We start from the raw sequence: 21,605 nt of genomic DNA on the forward strand, positions 1-21,605 counted from the left end.
AACCTGTGCACTAACACCTTTTCGAGCGAAATGCTAAGATTTCTGATATATCCCAGATTAAAAGACTGTGCCAGAGTTTCGGCTCTTCCTACATGGGACGGATGGAGGAGGCAAAGGAAGACTTGAGTTGGCGCCCAGAAGCCCCAAAGTACCTGAGGTGCGAGTACAACATGAAGGAGGAGGTATCAAGCATGCACTTTCCCTTTTGGGCGATCTGATGTAGCTTTGGACCAATCACATGGGCGCATTGGATACTCCACAGCTGTCACCTCCGTGGCCTGCCGCTGTCCGCCAAACCAGACTTGAGCCCCACCTGATCATCCATTCTTCTTCGACGAGCCCAACTCCCGTCCTTTTCCATTCTTTCCACCTCGACATCCACTCGCCTTTGTCACTCTGTCGACCAAGACCGAAATAAAGAATGGCTTTAACATGTCCTCGCTCACTTTGTTCCACCATTTCCATTGTCCTCAGCGACACGTCCAGCCACCGACATGCCAAATCCGGAAGAGGGCCAAGGCGCACCCATTGAACAACAGCCACCTTCACGACCACTGCCACAGCAGCACTGTCAAAGACAATGGCCTCCATCTTTGTTCGTCATGGAGTTAGTCGAACAATGGAACCCATCCACCAGAATGATGTGGTAGTGAACAACACGAGGGAGCCGTCGCTCGCTCCAGTCAGTTTCCGATACTTATGAACAACACATCACAACCACACCACGTTCGGTGAACAGCCTGCCTGAGTGGAAATGCCTTTTCGAACTTTTGCTTCGAATTCCTGTACGAATATACCCATCACTTTTGCCAGGGGCAATCCGAATCATGCCGCCAAAACAATCCGTCGAAGAGTCGCAGTCCGGCTCCGGCGCGCCCAGACCTGCCACGTCCCGGTCGTCCGCTTTCAGCGACAAGATAGAGGAACTTTATCACAAACCGGCAAATGAAAAACATCGCAGAGTACTTCCGAAAGTCATCTACTACGAAGAACTCGAAACGATCAGACGGGAGAAACCGATTGTTGATCCGAAAGACGCTGCTGCCCCTGTTGTGACGGTCGAGATATGGGAGCGCCCGGAGGCTGTTAAGGAGCCGGAGATTACAACTATTGGCGACGACGATGATGACGATGGGGAGGTTAAAGTCAAGCCGCTTCCGTTTAAGAAAACCGCTGCGAGTCCCAAGGTCGAGGGGAAGCCGAACACTTCGACTACGAGTACAGGGGTCAAGAGGAAGGCATGCAGTCTTAATCCCAAACCGGTCAGACTTACATCAACCCATAACTTTACAGCTATCAGGAAGCAACTGGGATATAGAATGTCCATCGATGACCACTTTGGCAGATACAAGCTAGCTGCAACTACGAATTTTACCGACCGGTATTCCAAGTCCGATCCTACAAATCCAATTGCCGATCCAGACCTGGCGACTATGCTCGGAGACTTCGACTGGTCGGGGTTTTTCAAAAACCACAAGCGGCATTATAAAAACTTTCAACATCCTCCCGCTGTCCTCTACAAGGGCTTCCCCATGGTCGAAAAGGTTGTCTTTGTGATGCATCCAAACAAGTGGGACTCAGAGGACAGGGACGGCAAACATATGGATGATGGGCACTGTTACTGGGCTTCTATCGCGCTACTGATCTACGGCAGTGCCAGCTTCTGGTTACTCGTCAAAGCGGAACACCTCTGGTATCTCGAGAGCATCCTCAACAACCCTCATCATCCTCGCCACCATTCCTATAAGAGAATGATGGAAACCAAATTCAAGTCCAAGTCAGATGGCATAAAAGGTTTAGCTACACCGAAACAAGGAGAATTCAACCTCTGGGAGGCACTGCACATTCCGGGCCTCTGGGTGAACCACGACCTGTGCTATTTGACCGCTGATCTCTACAAAGTTTTTCTCGTGCTTTACAAGTACGACTCGGCAGAGAATGTTCAGTTCATTAACAAGGTCTACGACATGAAGACTTTTGGGGCCTACAACAGTCGACATATATTTCTTTGCTATGCGGTACGTCACTTAGACTTACACCTCAGTATTACCCCAGAGTTCGTGACCTTTGAGCAACGCAAGCTGACACTGCTGTGACCAACAACAGCATGAAAATCACTATCGACCCATGCTTCCGAACGACTATTTATCGTATGAGTTCCGTCTACCACGCCTCACGCTGGCGTCCACAAAGATGTACAAGCTCCAGACAGCAGAACACAACAGGCCAGTTGACGGCTTATCCCACCACTGGCGGGCACCATTGAACTCGATTCCATCTTCACTATCGCTACCTCGAGGTCGTCATCAAGATTCGGTAACGGAAAGTCATATCTACAGAGTAGTTGGGTATGACCCTCCCGTGGTCGCTTCCGCAAGTCCAAAGCGCAAAATAGAAATCGTTCTTAGTGACGATGATGATCCAAAACCGCCAAACCCCAAGCATTTAAAGGTTGAAAAGACGCCCCCGGCGAGTCAGATGGGGAATCCGGAAGCAACAAAGCCAGTATCAACGCCTGTACCAGCGCCTGCACCTAAGACCACTACTCCGACGCCTGCACCCAAGCCTACTACTCCCGTGAAATACATTCCTCGGTATGTATCCCCATCTAACCCTGCCACGACTGCGACTACAACTGATAACACTGCTTAACCAGAAAACAGAATCCATAGACTACCGAGCCCAAGGGTCCTTCGGCCGTTTAGACCTCCAAATCCCAACTGCCCAGTTGTCATCCCTCCAGTAGGCAAGGCCTTCGAAGCTTTTAATGGCGAATGGGAACAACTCGAGACACCCCCAGGCCAGACAACGTCAACGGCTCTAACTACTCGGGGCCCATTCGGCCTCACCGCCCTCTCCTCCCGACCACCGCCCGACCTAACCAAGCTGTACACGTACTTCCCCCACTACGACCGCCAACTGCTCGACAGCTTCTACGCCTGGCTCATCCAGCCAGAGAACATCGTGAAACCAGCCCACCAGATCCTAGACGCCCTTGAACTAGGCAACCAGCAATTCGAACAAGCCAAGAACCCCGCCCTCGCCATCCGCAACCTCCTCGGCCTAACAGCCGACATCGGCGCTGTGGTGACCTTACTCACCCGCTACGACTTCCGGCTGCTCCTGGAGTTCTACTCCTACGAGATGAAGGTGGAGAACAAAGCAGGCAAAAGCGCCGCGCAGCTACTCGACGAGTTGGAAAAAGGCCATGAGAAGTGGACCAAGGGCGTCACTGCCCCGAAACACAGCGGTGTGCATCCGGGGATTATATATACCCTCGAGATGATGCTCGGGCGGTATGATCCTACCTTACTAGCGGATATGGCACAGTGGGCGAAGTTGTCCATGTCGGCGTTTGCACAAGCAGGCCAGTGCCAGGGTCTGGGGAAGGAGCAGAAGTGGAGTAATGCGCAGTTGGTGCAGCTGTTGGAGGAAAAGCATCAGCGAAGGGAAGAGGTGAAGAGGGTTGAGATTGAAATGAAGGAGGCGACAAGGAGAGTTAAAGACCGACTGGAGCAGCAGGATAGAGTGTTGGCGCAACATAGAGAGTGGGAAGCAAGGTTTAAATACTGGTATTTTACTTCTAGGGAACAGTTTTGGTCTAAGCAGGATACCATGGAGGTGGAGATGACGGGGCGGCCAAGATCGCCAAATGCGATGGATCTGGATGAGCCTGACTACATGATGGGTATGATGGGGGTAAACCCGTTTGCTCCCGGACCACCGCCAGACGGGACTATTCCGATGGATATGGGCCCGGACATAGACATGGACGGGGACATGGACATGGGAGTAGATCCGCAGACAGAACAACGACAGGAACGCGAGAGATACATGGAAGAAGCGAAGCTGAAGGTGCGAGATCTGACGAATGTTGAGAACTATAAGGACTTATTTATAAGTCCAAGGAAACCTCAAATTGGCCTTATGCTTGCAGAGAAGAAGCAAGCGGAGAAGGACCTCGAAAGGTTCAAGGCGAAGAGAAGGGCGCAGAAGGCGGATGAGAAGCTGCGCGAACATGAGAGGCTTAGGAAGGAGCAGCGCGAGAACCAAAAAGCCAAGGAAAAGGGAGACGAAGGTAATAAGACGGATAGCCAGCTACAAGAGGCACTGAGGAGAAGAAAGGAGCTTTACGAACAGCAGAAACGCGACGCAGAAAAGGAGAAACAAGAACCCCCTCGAGGAAGGTCTCGTGCTGGCTCTGCTTCCGGTCCCAGTGGTCGTCGACGCTCCGTCTCTCGTGCCGGTTCAAGTTCAACAGCTACACCCGGCACCGGACGAGAGCGTCGCGCATCCCTCTCCAAACCACCTGGCCCAAGGACTCCTAGCCGCATGCGTGAGGAGACAAGACGCTCTCAACTCGAGACGGAAAATGTCATTGATGAGAATCCAATGGCTCTGGTACTTGCTAGACCTCCGCCTCCTACTCTCAAACTTCGGCCTGCTACACCTCCCACTTCTGCCACTCCCGTGGGTGACGACCCCTTTGGACCTCCACCCCCGAAGGACACAACTAGGCTCGATCTGAAACGTACAGCTCCCTCTTCTTCTTCTTCCAATGCCCCTTTTAGCTCCACAGCTCCCGCTTCTAGTTCCACAGCTCCCGCAGTTCCCGCACCCAGACTCGACCTCAGACCTATAAAACCAGCCAAGCCAATGACGAGATCTAACCTCGGCTCCAGCTCCAACCTTACTTCTACCTCCAACCTCCCTTCCACCTTCAAAAAACCCACCACGCCAGGTAAACAGCCAGTGAAGCCCATGCAGAGATTCAACATCAACACAGCTACGCGACACAGCAACTTTAACCCGAACGTCGGCTCCAAGCCTCCTCCCAACACCAACACGCTCAACCCAACGTTTAACCCACAACCACGTGGTCCTTCTTCTCGCCCCATCTCTCACCCAAGTCCTAGCTCTGTCTCTACCTCTGGCCCTAGCCCAGGCTCCAGCTCTGGCTTTGGCTCTGGCTCTGGCTCTGGCTCTGGTGCTCCACGTCCACGCGCTGGTTCCGGAGTGGGATCTGGCGCAGGTCGTCCCCGTGCTGGTTCCTTCGGTTCCGGAGCGAAGTCCCCTACAAGAATTAGCAGGAAGAGGGGGGCAGCAAACTCAAGTTCGAGTTCGATGATGTCAATGTCGGGCATCATTGAAGAAAACTTGGATAAGATATCGAGTGAGAATACGAATATAAACCCCATGAAATTGGCGCTGGGAAGCGGAAGCTCAGCAGGATTTTCATTTGGGTCCCTTACAGATGGCCCTAGCGGTGGGCAGCAGCCCGTTACCTCTAAGCAGCCACCAAGGCAGCGCCCTAAGCAGAGGGTGGAAAGGCCCAGGCAAACGGTGGCGAGGAAGCCGTGGTTGTCGGATGTGCAGGAGGTGGATGAGGACATGGATGAGGATTTATATGGGGATTTGGAGGGGAATGAGGAGAAAATAAAGGTGGAGGTGCAGGGTCAGGGAGGGGGAGATGTGGTTGATGGGAGTTTGAGGATTGAGGAGTTGGGGGATGATGATGCGGATTTTTATGTTGATGATGGTACTTGGTGAGAGGATTTATCGATAGAGGTTTGTTTTGATGAGAGATGCAATGTCGAAGAGGCGTTTGGAGTTTTTGGTTGTTATTTTATGAGATGTGCTTTTGGTTTGTTTACTTGCGAGATGTCTGGTGTTTTGTGAGGTTTTGTGAGTAGAGGTAGTCTGAATGGTTTAGATACCCTGGGATACCTCGGTGTACGGTGTAAATTTGGCTTACTTGTGTAGAACCCAAGTGGCAACATTCGTAGAGGTAGACAAGAACATACGATCGCCAAGATCACTGTCAACTTCTTACATCTCCCAGAACATGGCACAAGACGCATGGCATGAACACGCTGAAATCTATTTCATTCCCCATCTTTTACTGTACTTGTGGTATCTTCATTCCTCCATTCCTCCCTGTCTCTTCCAGACATTCTAACTCCTTCCTAAACCCAAGCCCAAGTAAGTGCCATCGTTTACTCAAGCTCAATAGTACCAGGCGGCTTGCTAGTAATGTCATAAGTGACCCTGGACACACCATGAACCTCGTTCACAATCCTGTTCATGACGCGCTGGAGGAACTCCCACGGGAAGTTGAACGCCTCAGCAGTCATGAAGTCCGTAGTGGTAACAGCCCTCAGAATAATGATGTAACCGTAAACGCGCTTGTCGCCCATGACACCCACAGCACGGCTAGGATCAACAGCCGCATACGCCTGCGAGATCTGGTCGTACAGACCGGCCTTGCGGATCTCGGAAATGAAAATGTGATCAGCCTGGCGACCAATGCGCACCTTCTCCTCGGTGACTTCTCCCAAAATGCGGACGGCAATGCCGGGGCCGGGGAAGGGGTGGCGCATGACGAGCTCCTCGTGGATACCGAGGGTGCGTCCGAGCTCGCGGACTTCGTCCTTGTAGAGCGAGCGGAGCGGCTCGATCAGCTGGAGACCCTGGCCGTTGGTCATGCGCTCGGGCAGGCCACCGACGTTGTGGTGGGTCTTGATGGTGGCGCTGGGGCCCTTGAAGGAGAGCGACTCGATGACATCCGGGTACAGGGTGCCCTGGAGGAAGAAGCCGATCTTGGTGCCCTTGCCGGACTTCTCGGCGGCCTCCTCGATCTTTTGGGCCTCGGCCTCGAACACGTCGATGAACTTGCCGCCGATGAACTTGCGCTTCTGCTCGGGGTCGTGGAGGCCCTTGAGACCCTCGAGGAAGTCCTTGGAGGCGTCGATGACGGTCAGGTTGATGCCTAGGTGCTGCTTCAGGTCGCGCTCGACCTGCTCGCACTCGTCCAGGCGCATGACGCCGTTGTTAACGAGCACCGCCCAGAAGCGGTCGCCGATGGCCTCCTTCATCAGCTTGGCGGCGACGGTGGAGTCGACGCCGCCCGAGACGGCGCCGAGGACTTGGCCCTCGGGCCCGACGAGGTCGCGGATGCGGGCGATTTCTTGGTCGAGGAAGCGCGCCATGGTCCAGTTCTGGGCGCAGCCGCAGATGTCGACGGCGAAGTTCTTGAGCAGCTGCGTGCCGTTCTGCGAGTGGGTGACCTCGGGGTGGAACTGAAGACCGTAGATGGGCTTGGTCTTGTGCGCGATGGCCGCGTACTCGGAGTTGTCGGACACGGCGACGGTGTGGAAACCCTCGGGCAGGGCGCCGAGCTTGTCGCCGTGGGACATCCACACGCGCATGGAGTCCTCGAGGCCGGCGAAGAGGCGGTCGACGTGGGCGTCGTCGCCCTTGAGAGCCTTCAGGTTGGAGTGGCCGTACTCGCGGTGGACGCCGGCGATGACGTTCTCGGGGCTGGCGCGCCAGGCGATCTCCTGCATGCCATCTGTGAGAGTGTCAATGGGGGTGAGATCTCAAGGGGCAAGGTGAGAGCAGATGATCATGAGTGATCACGTACAGCAGATGCCAAGAATGGGGACACCTAAGCAGTGAGAGTTAGCAAGGATACAAACAGTCTTTCATGTCAGAGTTGATCCATACCAAGCTCGAACACGGCAGGGTCGACGTGGGGAGCACCGTCCTCATAGACGGAGTAGGGGCCGCCGGAGAGAATGACACCCTTGGGCTTGTAGTCGAGATCGGCAATCTTAGTGGTGCATGGTAGCATCTCAGAGAGAATGTTGAGCTCTCTCAGACGACGGGTGATCCTTTAGGATTCATGGGTTAGTATGTCTCTTGTTTACACTGGGGTGGCAGGGGGGGTGTTGAGAGGTGAGGCCGTCCAGGGGTCTCAAGTAAACAAAGAGGCAACCATGAATGGCCGGTTTTGTTGTAATTACGGAGCCCGGAGTGAATAGTGTGCTGCAACTCATCATTAATATGAGTGAGTGTGAAAAGAAGTGACCTACAAATGAGTGTACTGCGATCTGTTATGAGAGAAACGAACGGCTTGTTAGCACAGGATGAACATGCACATATATCAGCACACATAAAGCTGCATATTGTAGTAACAATAAGCAACATCAGCAGAAGCAGGAACGACGCACCCGAAATCCAAAGTCAGGATAGTATCGAAGGCCTTGGTAGGCACCTCTCCGAGGGTAGCGGCAGCCATTGTGTTGGTATTGGAGGTTATCGACAACCAAGATGCGAATGCGCGACTTCGAATTTTGGATGCCGGATCTCAAGACGAAGACGAAAAGAGAGGGTTTCAATTTTTTTTCAGGGCCCTGCAACCAACCTGCTACAGGCGGCTCGAGTGGGGGAGGAAGAGTCAGTGTAGACTCCAGATTTTGGATGACTCAGCTGCCGATAAGCTGATAAGAAAGCTCTGCAGCCAGTCACAGCTGCGGAAGACAGAGTCAGAGACGGCACCCCACCCACCCCGCCGAAGTCGGGTCCCACCCATCTGTTACTGCCCCTGCTGCTCCACGGCCCGGCCCAGGCTGTGCGCTATGAAATGGGACTGACATCACTGGAATTTCGAGGGTATCAACTTTAATTCCACCTCACTTTCATCTAATTGCTCTTCTGTTTGCCAGACAAAACACCAAAGAAGTGGACATTGGCCATGTTATCATCACAATTGACATGTCTCAATCACTATTATCCGCGCCGGATACTCTTCCGCGGAACAATGGCCATGTTACGGTTTCTTTCAGGCTCTTCCTCGCCCAAGTCTTTGTTTGACTTTTCTATTCCGCGAACGTGTGTTTACTTCGCCGTGACTGTCCAGAGCCTGTCTACAGAAGAAACATCTTGTTCACGGTTCCAGAAACGAAGCTATTTTGACATAAATAGACGACGATATCCAGTGTAACCATGTTGTTGGTTTTTTTTCCACATCATCAACTCAAACAAGCAGCCTCAACCTCGCTATCACGACCACATCAACACACTGACTCACCAGCAAGCGACTCGTACGATCATCACCAGCCATCAACAGTCATCAAAATGGGTAGGAACAAGACTTGCGTGCCCAACCCGATCCTGGAGCTTTTACTCACCAAGCCTTTTAGCGAACATACGGACCTCGACCATGTCCCGTTCCGGGATATGGAAGCCTACGTCCATCGATCCATCGATATAAGACACAAGGAGTTGGGGCTTGGGAAGCCGAGACGCCCATGCAACCACTTCGTTCTTTACTTCACCGCCACTCATGCCCGCGCCGAGGCATGGAGGGAGGCTCACGTCACCGACCTCCCAGAGGCATCATCTCATCAATTTTTGTCAACCATCATTTCTCGCAGCTGGTCTCTCGAACCTCCCTCGGTCAAAGCCAAGTTCACAGCTCTTGCGGAAAAAGAGAAACAAATGCACGGTAAGGCCTTTCCTGACTATAAGTTGGTCCGCAAGCCCCCTAGAAATAGACGCAAGCAGGTCAAGTCCACCGCCGCCCTTCCCTCCACTACTGACGCCAAGCAGATGGAGACCAAGGTGGCTGTTGCGCCCCAGCCTCTCCCTTCGTACAACATTCAGGATCCATTCCCCTCGTCGAGTACTTAACAGCTTCACGCAACCGGCCAATCTCCCCCGAAAGAGCTCTCACCCCATATCATCCAGCGCCTAGCCACCCTCAGCGGGCGTGCTAAAGAGCTGGAGACCTTCCTGAAGCTCTGCCAGACCTCCGAACTCATCCGGAACGCCTTATGGCCGACCGATCACGGCCTCGATTACCAAATGGCAATTTATGAATACAATGCCTTCGTCGCATCGACCTACGATAAGCTCGAGAACCACGTTCGCGACAAGGAGCTCCTCAAACCTTACGTGCCCAAGGTCTTTGATCTTCAATGGGTGTATGACGAAGTATCTGGTATGTACAAGGTTTCACTTTTTTGGCCCTCTATGGACCTCTCTGTGCCGGCAAGTGTCAGTACGCCCATGTCCATGTCCATGCCCATGGATATCGACCAGCAGTTGCCCCTGGGTGGCTGTGAGAACGGCTTTACTGCCCCTGCTGACTTTGGTGTAGGCCCCTTATTCACTGACGAAGAGATCGAGAAGGCTCTCCAGGAGTTTGATGCTGCTGGTGCGAACACCGCTGATAGCGAGCCTGTTGTCAACGAACCTGTTGTCAACGAACCTGCTGTCGACGGACCTGCTGTCGAAGAGCCCGCTCAGGTAGAGCAAGTGCCCCTACCTGCCTTTACTACTACTGAGGGTCTCAACGATTCAGATTTCGACATGATGGACTTCATCAACTTCGAGAGCGAGATGCCTCTTTGAAGAGTACATGACCGTGGGTAGCGTGGGACATTCGCTTTGTATCATTTCTGGTTTTTCCTTTGTTTTGCATTTTTGGTTCGCTTTGCAGTTCATTGTTTCTGTCCGTTATTCTCATCAGTTAGTTATCATTTATCTTGTAACAGTACTACAGCAGGACTAATAATAGCACATTGCATCTTTGTTTAAAACTGGTAGTTCCTTATGAAGTGACCTGCGCCTCTTTTCGTTTTCTCCATGCCCCTTAACGAGTGGAAACCTTCCTCTCTTGACCTGTGCGAACTTATTATCATGCCCTCTTCTCAACTATGCCGGACACTCGGTTTCCGCTGCAACTGGAAGTCCTGGATCTCAACAACTGTCTCTCACTGCTGAGACTTTACCTCCAGGTTCCAATGGCCCCATATCACGCGCCAAGAAGAAGTTGAAATCTGTTAGCGATGAAGAACCTCAATGTCCTTCAATGATTCATTCGAAGACTGGATAACCTTATTCCCTTTGACGATGCCGGAGATGGCTTGATTTGCCCAATTAATAGGGCGCAAAACTGAAAGAGGTCGTTGGTTGAGACAGAAAAATACCCTCTGCTTTCAAGTACATCTCGGTCTCCAAGTCCCGAAGTCTTGATTGAGCAAAGAAAAGAAAAAGAGAACATTTGCGATATTAATAAAAGCAAAGGACAAAAACGCCAAAGGACAAAAACGCAAAAGAGATATGTCTTTTCTTTTTTCATTCTTTTTTTCATTCTTTCTTTTTCTTTTTCTCTTACGTCGCACATCGTCTTTTTCTCCCTCTCTTTTGTTCCCATTTTATTCAGGTAGGAAGAGTTCGGGCGTCAAGCAAATGGCAACCTCAGAGGTCTGGAGGCTTCTATTTTTTACTACTCGTGCCCTCTTAATAACACTTTACCCCTTGAAGCCTCTTCGACATTGTCTAGTACGTGAGATGTTTTCTCTCCAATTAGAAAAGTTGAACATAAAACGTTCCGGCGTTACCGAGTTTGGTAATTGGCTAGGGACTCAATGAAGGATTCATTCGGAAGTTTCCAAATTATTGTTTCGCAAGTGCTCGAAGTTCATTGCTTGATTGTTCTTAATACCGGAGTGTCTTCATGTTTATGAACACAAGGGAACAGACATTACGATGACACTCAAACTCGCCCAAGGGACATCTTGACAGTTCACGGCGGGAGCAGGCCAGTCATCCCTCCAGTCTTCACGTTGTCTGAACGTTGTCCACGTTGAGGGCTGCAAGTGTCTTATGCCAACGACATTTAGAAATGACAACAGGAGGGATCTCGAATAGATGAAAAATGACAACATAAGGTACGTTGAGCAGCAAGCAGGCAAAATATGTTTCAACTAAGTAACACGAATATATAGGTAGTAACTATAACAAGAAAACAGCACCCTTACGAAGTCTTCCAATATGCACTGAAAGAGTAGTAGGTAAAGGGCACACAGAAGGGGGTATGACTATGGGGGATATGAGTCGCGTCTATCGCTCCGCGGCTCCATGCACGCACTTTCCATCCGCTGGCTGGCTCCCATGTACAAAAAAGTTGAAACCATCCGATAAAATAACCAAAAAAAAAAGGAACCAAGACACCCCCAATCCAAACCTATCTCGCTCGTCCTCCAGCATCAGATCAAGCGCTTCCTTTCCTCTCTTTCTCCTTCTCTTTCCCCTGGCCCTGAACCTGCTCACTTGACGTTGTCCTCTCCATATCCACATCCGGCCGCTTCTCCTGCTCCTGCTTCACCTGTACCGGCACCGTGACCTCCTTGTTCGCAATGGTCACGGATGGTGGTGACTTCTCTTTCCTCTTCCCCTTCTCCTTCTCCTCATCTTTAACATCCGACGACCTCTTCCTCTTCGTCGCCGAGCTTCGTCTAGTGCCCATATAAAAGTCATAACGATCCGGGAACAAAATGATATTCGCCATCCTAGCGACCTCAGCCTCAGCCCGGCTGACGGGTGTGTTAGACACGCCGCTGATGGTCTCCGCCGAGCTGGGCTTGGCGGCCTCATTGGTGCTCCCGCTAGTCGCACCCTCCATCTCAACATCCATATCATCATCCACCTCCTCTTCGCCATCATTGCTAGAATTGCTCGTCGGCGTGGGCGCAATATCAAAGGGCGCCAGACCCATGGCCTGCAGCCCCGCGGGGCCGCCGACCTCGGCAATCTCCGTCTCGCCCGGCCTTCCAGAGTGCGACGCCTCGCTGCCTAGACCGCTTCCCGTAGAATCGAAGTCAGGACCGGGGTGTCCGCGCTGGAAGGTCTTGCGCTGGCGGGCCAAGTACAGCGCGTTGGTCTGCGTGAGCGGCGCGGCGGGGACGTAGACGAGAATTGAGACTGGTTTGGAGCCGACGGGTGTTTCGTCATCGTCATCTTCTTCTGTCCGAGGTGGTGGTGTGGGTGCGCGGCTCGCCATGGTGTGGGGGTTGGAGGTGATGTGGTATGCCAGGTCCGGGTGCCAGACGATGTAATCACCTGTTTGCAGGGTGGGAAGCGTGGTGAGCGTGCGCCGGAGGTGCAGGTGCGGGTGCCAGAGCTCGGTGAGACGCTGGGCGTGGCCGGGGACGGCGCCGTGGATTATGGTGCTTTGCTCGGCGTCCAGGGACCAGTTGGATGCGTCGAGGAAGGCCTCCCACTCGGGACCTTCGCGCCGCTCGGGCGGCGGGTTCTTGGGCGAGAAGAAGGGACGGAGAAGGAAGTAGGCGGTGGCTAGCTTGGGGCTGGGCAGCAGCCGTACCATGCCCGGGTCGATGGTGCTGAGAGCCACGATGCCCTGGTACATGCGGAAGATGCTGCAGGCACCGTAGCCGTTGTAGAGATCCGGGGTCGCGGTGACGCGGTAGGTGGGATCCCACGGGTCGTACTTCTCCCACTCCCCCTTGAAGACGGCATCGTAGGTGCCTCCGCGGCCGTACCCGTCCGACTCCCACCGCTCAAGACTGCCGTTGTCGACCTGGGCGATGACGGTAGAGGATGCGAAGTCGCCAAGGAGCTCCATTGCAGCCTTCTGGGCCTCTGCGGCGGCAGGGTTCTCGCTGGCCTTCTTCTCGGCGGCATCGGGGCCCACTCCGCCGATGTTGGCGCCGTGAATGCGCAGACGATCGGCGTAGGCAATGGGGAAGCGGGTGACCATGCGATCGTCGGCATCATTGTCCCAAAGCGACATGGCAAAGCGCTGTGCTTGCAGCACCTTGGGGTGCGCGCGCGTGCGCACTTGGGCAGGCGTCCAGAAGAAGTCGAAGCATGTTGGATCTTGGGGAATGGGATCTTTGAAGTCGTGCTTGGTTTCGAGGTACTTGACAGTCTCGTCTATGGCCTTTTGCGCATCGGCATGGGGTACGACGCCGCGGATGACGCCAAGACCGTAGCGCTTGAGGTCGCGGGCGAAGTCTGCCTTTTTGGAGGGGGTCGAAATCTCGGCAAAGTCGATGCTGGGAGTGATTGACGAACCGCGCTGTGCAATGTTCTTAACCTCGTCGCGCAGTGCAGCTATCAGACGGGCCCACGAAGCCTCAAGCTCCTTTTCGTGGCCGGCCACGAGAGTGCGCTTGATCTGGGCAAAGCGACTGGGAAGGGGGACGGGCTCGGTGCCGTAAAAGGAGAGCACGGGCGGCTCCATGTCGTCGCCGGCAGGGGAGTTGCTGGCGTTGTGTTCTTGGGTGGCTTGGGTGACAGCCGGAGAACCGCTGCTTCGGGGGCGGCCAATGTTATTGTTGCTGAGGGAGCCGGCATTCTTAAGGTTCACCAGGGTGGCAGTCAGGGAGCGGTGCTTGAGCTTCGAGATCCTGCGGGGTCGTTGGAGATGGCTGTGTACCGCTGAGGTCCCTGTTAATAGCGCGGCGCTGAGGCTTCCGTTTCCGCTTCCGCCGCTTCCACTTCCACTTCCACTTGCAACCGACGAGGACAGGATAAACTCGGGCTCGCGCTGCGGAGACTGTGACTGGTTGTACCCCAGGTTGTGGTGGGTGCATAGCGTGTGCCGCTGGCCCCCAGGGCATTGGTCGCACCGCCGGCGTGGCTCTTGGTATCCATTCACAGAGAGTCCCGACACAACCCCTGTCCCCTTGTCCATACCACCACCCGGACTGAAATTCGACTCTCGTGATGATCTCGTTATCCTTGTGGTAGCCGGCGTCGAAGGTGTAGTCGGCGCCAGCACGGCGGCACCACCGGTTGTTGAAGTTGCCATTGTGTAGGTTGTTGTTTTCCGTGTTACTACCTGACCATCGAGTTTCCTCTCTGTTGCTTTGCTTGTAACACTTGTGATATTGTTGTTCTTGGTGAGGATGCTGATGTAAGTAGTAAGGGTTGTCTTTGGGATAGAAGGTGTTAATCTTGTTGTCGTTGAAGTATCGTGTGCTTGTACAGCATCGAGTAGGGTGTATGTGTGAGTGTGTATGAGTGTGGGTGTACTTGAAGGTCAAGAGAGAGTGTGTGGGAGAGACGGGCTTCTTGTCTTGTTTCCTTTGTCGGAGACTTCTCTCACAACGGTGCGTGGTCCCAGTGGTGTGGATAACAGTCTCGGGCTCCAGTCGTTCCCCAGAGTCTCCAGTTTCTCCAGTCCCCAAGACTCCAAAATCCAGGCACCCCAGGTCTCGACGGGGTTACCCCAGGGGGGGCGGCTAACGGCCAGCTAAAAAGCTAGGTCAGACCAGATGGGAGAACCTCGGCCGAATGGGGTATCGTGATCCACAATCCACCTCACTTGCTGACAGGGACCTCGCTCTGGACTCTCAACACTTGTAGTCCACCACTTTTCTCTTTGGTTCCAACCAACCGCGGGTTCCGAGTGCCGAAGGAGATGTTGACAGAAGGGTAAAAAAAAAGGGGCGATCCAGGTGACTCTTGTGACTTGGGAGGGAGGGCACACGCCTTATTGGGGTGCTTGGTACTGTTTTATATGGAATATGATGGATCGGTATGCGTGTGGGATATGGTGGCATATGGATAAGAACGTGGTGGCAGTAGTGTAGGGAGCGTGGGCCGGGATGGCGCTGGGTTCTGGATGGATCCAATCCGGGAGCTGGGCACGATGATCCTGTTCAGACTCAAGTATGTCTGCTGCAGTGTAGGGAGTTGCCGGACAGGCGAGCGGTAGCAATATAAGGGGCAGATGTTAATGGTAGATGTCGCTTTTTAGGCAAATATTGTTTCCCGAAGTCTCGCCAAACGGGCCAAACAGCTACAGCACCGAGCAAACAAGCACCTCGTGGCTCTCTCTACCTCTTACACCACAGAAGCTATTCTCAAGCAAAACAGCAGGAGCCTAGACGCCAACGAAGGCTGCGGCCACCACTCGGCGCATGTCTCTCCGCGTTAGTCCCGTTGCAAAGGTTACCATTTCGTAGTCTTGGTGCATCATGATCCGGTTGGCCGGGGCCCACGCTTGCCTTGTCTCGGGAGTTAATGTTTCTGTTAGTGCCCTGGTCTACCTACCTAGAGGTAACCATAAGACTCCTCCAAACCCGAAAACGGTTGTTTTCAGACTCAGGAGTTAGGGGTGATTTCCAGTTTGGCCGAGATCAGAGCTCCATTTTCGTTTCCCCTTGCCAAACCCGGGACGAGTCCCCGTCTCAACAAGCATCGTGAGGTTGATGCAAACAATGGGAGAAGCCCGACTTTTCCTATCGGCCAGATTTGGGGAGGCGAGAATTTCGGTATCGCGGTTAGCTGGGGCCGTCTAGTAAGACCCTGGTAATGTAAAACAGGTAAGGTTTATTCGATTGTCCAGGTCAACGGGAACGGACACAAGATCTCAGCCCACTCACTACGTACTCCGACACCGCACGGTTGTACTTGACGGGAGGAAGGCACCTGGAGCAGAGAGTTTCATCGTTGGGAGCCTCGCCCGTTTGGCAGTTGCAGTTGGTGTCGTCGCCAATCCGCCAATGGGAAGCGGCGCGGGGCAGAGTTTGACAAGTCCAGCTCTTTCCTTTCGGGCCAGCCAAGCGCGACCTAGCGAGGGCTGCGAGGGCTGCGAGCGAGGGGTTGCGACTTTCCACTTTGATAGGAACGATGGAAAGTTTGGAGAGTGTGTGGGGTTCAGCTTCCTTCCCGGGGAGCCGGGGTAATTCGTGCTCGGCGGGCTTCGCGGGCCACCTGAGTTCCGAAGTTCACCCAATTGGCTGCTCAAAGTGGATTTTGTCGGAATCACGGCTCCGCATCGCCTGAAGAAGAGTGGCACCGCCGCACGCCGGGCCGCTGTTCCAAGTCTCGGACGGATCCGAGTGCGAGATCGGGTGGCGACTCCACCAAAACATCCAATCCACAACACGCCATTGGTCGCTGGCCGGCCCTGCAAGCCAAGATTTCCCTTGCACCAAAAAGTCAGGTACGTACCTGCGCCAGGCACCCTTCTTTCCCATTTGGTTTCGAAAACAATCCATTCGCAACGTCCTTCCATCTGAGCCTTCCTCAACTTCAAACCTCCAACCGTCACCCGCCAATTTTACTGCACCACGTTTTGGCCACTGGCATTTGGAAATCACATCCGTCTGCGAAGAAGGGTCTGAAGGCAATTTCCATGCTGATCAAACATTTCTTTCTTCCTCTTCCCGAAACTCACTCCGCCATCGCGGCTCGAGAACTTTGGGTTTTCAGGCCTCATGAGCCTCTTCTTTCTACCGGCTGTTTGCAACAGTGTTCCCGCTTCACCTCAGCCGTTGACATGTTTATATCAAAGGATACTACCTTCACGGAGTATCCCCCCTCCATATCCGCGGTCTCATTGGCCAGTTAATGCTCCTTCGGCAGAGAAACTGCTTCACATCTCAGCCTTGCAGCTGACACTCGACATTATCCCCGTCTCACTTTTCTCACCTCCTCTTCTTCGGCTTGGGCCCTTCTGAGGGTCCTACATATCTGTGGTAGGCCGGATACCAGCCGACGAGCTGGTTAAGCCGCTATGGTCCCCCTATCTTTACGTTATCACCACCCACTCTGGCCGTCTCTTTGGTCTCCAAATATGCACAGAATACACAGTCTTGCCCGCGATTTCCGCCAGTTGGATCATCCTGACTTGCCGTTACATGCCGTGTCCTATCACTTACCGACACCCGTCATTGCGCATTAATCCGTCATGAAAACCTGGTCGTGATCACGACTACCCAAGGGTTGCGGAGTTATATGACGAGACTGGACACTCACTCCGCCAGTCTCATTCATCATCATATCCGATATGAACCGGCCATATCCAAGTGCACATATGGTTGTTGCTACTACGAGGCAATCTTCGCTTGTTCATCGAAACATAGCTGTTTGATAACACCTGGACATCGTCAAAAAGGTTCTCCGGGCTCCTCACAAGGCCTCCGTTCTGAAAGCGTCACGGCATTCGGAAACACACACGCGACGGGACAGCTTCCCGTAGTCATGATTTGGTACCGACGGTATTCTCCGCTGAAACAGGACATCGTGAACGCATCCACGCATATGGCGGCCCTGCATAACCGCTTCAACCTTCCATTCAGGAGTCGCTTCATGAGACATGCCACACACTGGCTAGTTGCTGCTTGGTTCACTAGCCTATTGTTTACCTTGCCTCGCCTCACGGTTCTGTCAGTTACTATCAATTTGAAGTATGACGAACTCACCGTGGCAGAGTGGCGTGTGAGTGTCTCCAAACTTCCCGATCCCATCTGGGCCCATCAGGTCATCACCGCCTTCACTTGATATCCGAAAAGGGTAACATCCACAAGGCGTGGGACGCTCCGAGCTACCGCTTATCTACAAGCGCGGTGGACCGGGATAGGTCATGAGCTCGTGGTAATTTGTCCATCGATTTGCAGTAACATCCAACGTCGAAGCCGATCGCACAGTAGCGCCACTGGCAGATTCGATAAAATCCACGCTGCCACGAGGAACGAATGTCAAAGCTTCGACCTGAGACCCAACCAAAACCCTTCCACGCTCCGACTGATGGAACCCCTGCCTTGCCAACCTTGGCCACATAACACCCCCGTCTCTACTTCATCTTCACTCCCGGGCCCTGGTTTCTTTTTCTCCACGGTCCACTCTTAACCCCCGTCCTCCGCATTATTCTCTGGGTCCCTTTCTTGCTGGCCTGTCACAAGACCCTGGTGAGGTGAATCGCGATACTGCCCTTCATCAAACTGTTTGACATTCATTTTCCCCCCACGACTGTCACGACAGGTCACATACCCAATGAACTGGATATCAGCTATCATACCAACCTGCATACATCTTCTATTTCAGAGACACAATCGTTGGTGTAACCACAAGCGGAAAGCTTATCGTGCCTTACTTCATCAACATTGCATCATCGGCTTTATAAATTGTCGCCCATCTAGCGTTAACCTGTCAAGACGAGCGTGGGTGGTGGTGGATCTACGCAGACTATCGAGCAACACCGGGAGCACGCGTCATTCCAGGTTCCAAGTTATCCCGGATGATGCTATCTATGACTGGGCACGACAAGAGGTAGAATATGGGAGAAGTGATGTTTGAGCTACAGACGTGATCCATACGCGGGCAGGGAAGTGATGGAAGGGACTGAATGGACTTGAGACATGGACGGTGACCTGAACCTGAACCTGAACCTGAACCTGAACCTGAACCTGGACCTGGACCTGAACCTGAACCTGGTTGATGCGTAGTGGACTCGCTTTAGCCTGCCCCCAAAAATAGTAAGTAAGCATAAGGTGACTTGCATTGGAGAAGATATTTACCTTCCCTTTCTGGGCCGGGGAAGCTTGACTGGCTAATTTCCCAAAGAAGATGCCGAGGATGTAAGTGGGTAGGTATGTGATGGGATGAGGTTTGAATCTTTGATAGGTAGGTACGTATGTGCGGATGTTAGATGTCAGATAGGATAGACGTTGGGTTGGGGTTCATGTTGTTCCTTGCCGGGGATGAGCGGTAGGGATTGTTTGTGATACTGCGAGTGCTAGGGGAAGACACCATGGTGCCGGTGTAGATCACTCACGACACATACTATTGCCATACCCTATGACCGATTGGTCTTGAGTATGGAGATTGTGTCAATATTGATAAAAGGTCGTAGGATGAGGTACGAGTACCAGTTGACGAGTATCAGAGGTATTATATACCCGACCTCCTTCACCCTTTCGATTCCAACGTGGAAACTTGGCAAGTACATCTAGCTGACACTCGCCGTATCATTGTGCTTAGATTGTGCATTCCATTCAACAGCCATGTTATAAACCTCACGCTGGGCTCTTTAACCACCCATCTCGTCGTAGGTGATAGTTTGAAACACCTGACATTTACCGTATCCGTCTCCCCGGCGCGGTGTTGAGTGGAGGTATAATCCGGTACCGAAAGTAACGTACTACACGGTATGTACACGCATACCTCTACGCATGTATGTGAGACGGGTAAGGTCAATTCCAAAAAAAAAAAAAAAAAACATCCATGTCTTCATGTCTATCTAGACGCCATTTCCCGATGAATCGACCATATAGATGACAGTGAACATGGGAGAAAAGTAGGTATATAAAGCTCCCAACTACAGCGTCTACAACGCTCCCCCTGAATGTGTTCCTTTGCAACTGTCGTATTCCCTTTAAGCATCCAGCAGCGGCTTCTGGGCACGAACTATGCGCCACTTGAAGTTTGCGTGGACCTTGCACTCCTTGTACTCCTTTCGCAGAATGGCGGCGTATATCAGCGTCTCCTTCTCAGTCCAGCCCAAAACCGTGGGGCAGAAGTAGGTGAGGAAGCCCTCGATATCCTGGGTTAGAAACGCGTAGTTGAAGAGGCCGATCTCCTTTTGCTTTTTGTCCACGGGCCAGGGCGAGACAGGGGCAAGGAGGTCCTCCACCTCGATATTGGCGAAGCCTGCTTCCCTAATCCCATCGTCCATGCAGCCCGAATCGACCATATTCACGACCAGCCCAGTCTTTTTTCCAATCTCGGTCCAGATTTGGCCCCATTGATTAATGGCGCTGTCTGGAGGCATGGTGCCATCAAGACAGACCACGTTCACCTCGGCGTCGATGTGCTCGAGCCAGCCACCAGGTTTCATACACCTGTACGCTTCCTTATATAGAGCGGGCCAATCCTTAACCACGGCGGTAAGCCAGCGAATATGGACGTAATCGAAGAAGTTTTCCTGGTAGGTCCAGGGCTTGGTCACGTCATCGATAACGAACCGGAGGTTGGGAGGAACCCAACTGGGCTGGATTGGTGAAATGTCGGTACCGTATACGTTACAATTGGGATGTTCATCGGCGAAGTCAATCGCCCAAAGTCCTAAAAAAAAAGGATGTGATGATTAGTGACCCTTTCGCCTCAATGCGATGTCTACCTACTTTGTAGGTGGGCAGGGTGCTTGTTCCGTCCAACGTATTACATCAACTTACCAGTACCAGTGCAGACATCAAGTGCATTCTGAATGTCATCCTTGATGGGGGCCGTATACAGCTTTCCGTCCAAGAACAAAGTCATGAAATGGTGGAAAATATCCAGCATCTCATTGGCCTTATCGTCATTTGGACCCCTGAAATTGCGAAACAATCATTAGCCTCATATATCGTCTTGTACTTCTACTGCCTCTTAAACCAAACATACCAATATTCTTGATCAGTTACAGCATCACTGTGGTACGTACGACCTTTGATCGTACGATATCTCAGAATGCTAGAGCTGATCGAGGCTGTTGAACTCTCGACATCGCTACCCAGGGTCGAGTCGGTATCATCATCAACCGGCTGCTCCTGTACGTGTGAGGCAATTTTTTTGTCAGCACTTGCCTATCAAGCGGCCTTGTACTCTGGTGGATGCCAGAAGAAAATTTGTGTAAAATCAACGAACCTGTTCGGCCCAATGCGAGCCGGATAGGAGGCCAACGGGCTCTGAGGGTTCACCCGCGGGACCAGGAGTGGGCGACTTTTCCTTTCCTTTCGGCAATTTCGCCTCAGGTTCAGGTGATTGTGCCTTGTTGGTAGGAGAAATCATGACTGAAGACTGTGTTTGGTTTTGAGCTCAGCCTCCGAGTAATGAAATCTCGATTGTGCGTGGTTTTTCGTCCTCCGAGTGACAGCAATCCAGCAGATATATGAACGGTTGCCCCCTCGCTGAGCCCATAGTCCCTTGTGAGCCAGGAGCGGTCAACGAGCCAAGCGTAAAGGTAACATTGATCCTTTGAATATGGCCTGAGCCAAGATCAAAATCTCGTCGAGGCCTGTCGATGATACAAACGGGGTGTTCCACAGCAGTGAATTTGGCAATTCACAATTGGCTGCAAACATGCCAGCGACAGCTGCGACCACATGTAACCTCGGCAGAACCTCGGCAGACCCCTTATATGCAGTGCAACCAATGGCTACCCCTGGGTATGTGGATTGTGTTGAAAATGATTGTCCGGCAAAGGGACTGGAGATGTGGGTTGCCAGATTGAAGATGCAAGG

General features: G+C 52.8%; 7 protein-coding genes across 7 annotated transcripts; 3 read left to right on the top strand and 4 right to left on the bottom strand.

The window, feature by feature from the left end:
- Positions 1 to 778: 778 nt before the first annotated feature.
- B0H65DRAFT_572170 (uncharacterized protein) lies at positions 779 to 5,550 on the top strand (the record flags this gene model as incomplete). The annotated part of the gene is made up of 3 exons (XM_062830501.1): positions 779 to 2,018; positions 2,107 to 2,594; positions 2,664 to 5,550. The coding sequence occupies exons 1-3, from the start codon at positions 828 to 830 to the stop codon at positions 5,548 to 5,550; spliced, it is 4,566 nt and encodes a 1,521-aa protein (XP_062683459.1). The 5' UTR covers positions 779 to 827.
- A 25-nt stretch (positions 5,551 to 5,575) lies between these two features.
- B0H65DRAFT_463227 (uncharacterized protein) lies at positions 5,576 to 5,917 on the bottom strand (the record flags this gene model as incomplete). The annotated part of the gene is made up of 1 exon (XM_062826689.1): positions 5,576 to 5,917. A coding segment is annotated over exon 1 (235 nt), but the record flags the coding sequence as incomplete, so codon positions are not given.
- B0H65DRAFT_538922 (GMP synthase) lies at positions 5,578 to 8,193 on the bottom strand. The gene is made up of 5 exons (XM_062829102.1): positions 8,013 to 8,193; positions 7,875 to 7,892; positions 7,507 to 7,673; positions 7,424 to 7,447; positions 5,578 to 7,351 (listed from the first exon to the last, which is right to left on the bottom strand). Exons 1-5 carry the CDS (start codon positions 8,078 to 8,080, stop codon positions 5,997 to 5,999), a joined length of 1,632 nt encoding a protein of 543 aa, XP_062683461.1. The 5' UTR covers positions 8,081 to 8,193; the 3' UTR covers positions 5,578 to 5,996.
- Positions 8,194 to 8,919: 726 nt separating this feature from the next.
- B0H65DRAFT_523270 (uncharacterized protein) lies at positions 8,920 to 10,197 on the top strand (the record flags this gene model as incomplete). The annotated part of the gene is made up of 3 exons (XM_062828788.1): positions 8,920 to 9,466; positions 9,509 to 10,041; positions 10,084 to 10,197. 3 exons carry the CDS (start codon positions 8,920 to 8,922, stop codon positions 10,195 to 10,197), a joined length of 1,194 nt encoding a protein of 397 aa, XP_062683462.1.
- A 1,482-nt stretch (positions 10,198 to 11,679) lies between these two features.
- On the bottom strand, positions 11,680 to 14,676 carry B0H65DRAFT_173997 (uncharacterized protein). Its single transcript, XM_062821412.1, has one exon. It carries the CDS (start codon positions 14,402 to 14,404, stop codon positions 11,843 to 11,845), a length of 2,562 nt encoding a protein of 853 aa, XP_062683463.1. The 5' UTR covers positions 14,405 to 14,676; the 3' UTR covers positions 11,680 to 11,842.
- Positions 14,677 to 16,607: 1,931 nt separating this feature from the next.
- On the top strand, positions 16,608 to 18,800 carry B0H65DRAFT_463238 (uncharacterized protein). The gene has a single exon (XM_062826691.1). It carries the CDS (start codon positions 17,341 to 17,343, stop codon positions 17,884 to 17,886), a length of 546 nt encoding a protein of 181 aa, XP_062683464.1. The 5' UTR covers positions 16,608 to 17,340; the 3' UTR covers positions 17,887 to 18,800.
- Positions 18,801 to 19,603: 803 nt separating this feature from the next.
- B0H65DRAFT_463240 (S-adenosyl-L-methionine-dependent methyltransferase) lies at positions 19,604 to 21,597 on the bottom strand. Its single transcript, XM_062826692.1, has 4 exons — positions 21,010 to 21,597; positions 20,767 to 20,912; positions 20,559 to 20,695; positions 19,604 to 20,448 (listed from the first exon to the last, which is right to left on the bottom strand). Exons 1-4 carry the CDS (start codon positions 21,151 to 21,153, stop codon positions 19,760 to 19,762), a joined length of 1,116 nt encoding a protein of 371 aa, XP_062683465.1. The 5' UTR covers positions 21,154 to 21,597; the 3' UTR covers positions 19,604 to 19,759.
- Between the last annotated feature and the right edge of the window lie 8 nt (positions 21,598 to 21,605).

The sequence above is a fragment of the Neurospora tetraspora genome (genome assembly GCF_033439725.1).
Source record: "Neurospora tetraspora strain CBS 560.94 chromosome Unknown B0H65scaffold_3, whole genome shotgun sequence".
Classification (NCBI taxonomy): Eukaryota; Fungi; Ascomycota; class Sordariomycetes; order Sordariales; family Sordariaceae; genus Neurospora; species Neurospora tetraspora.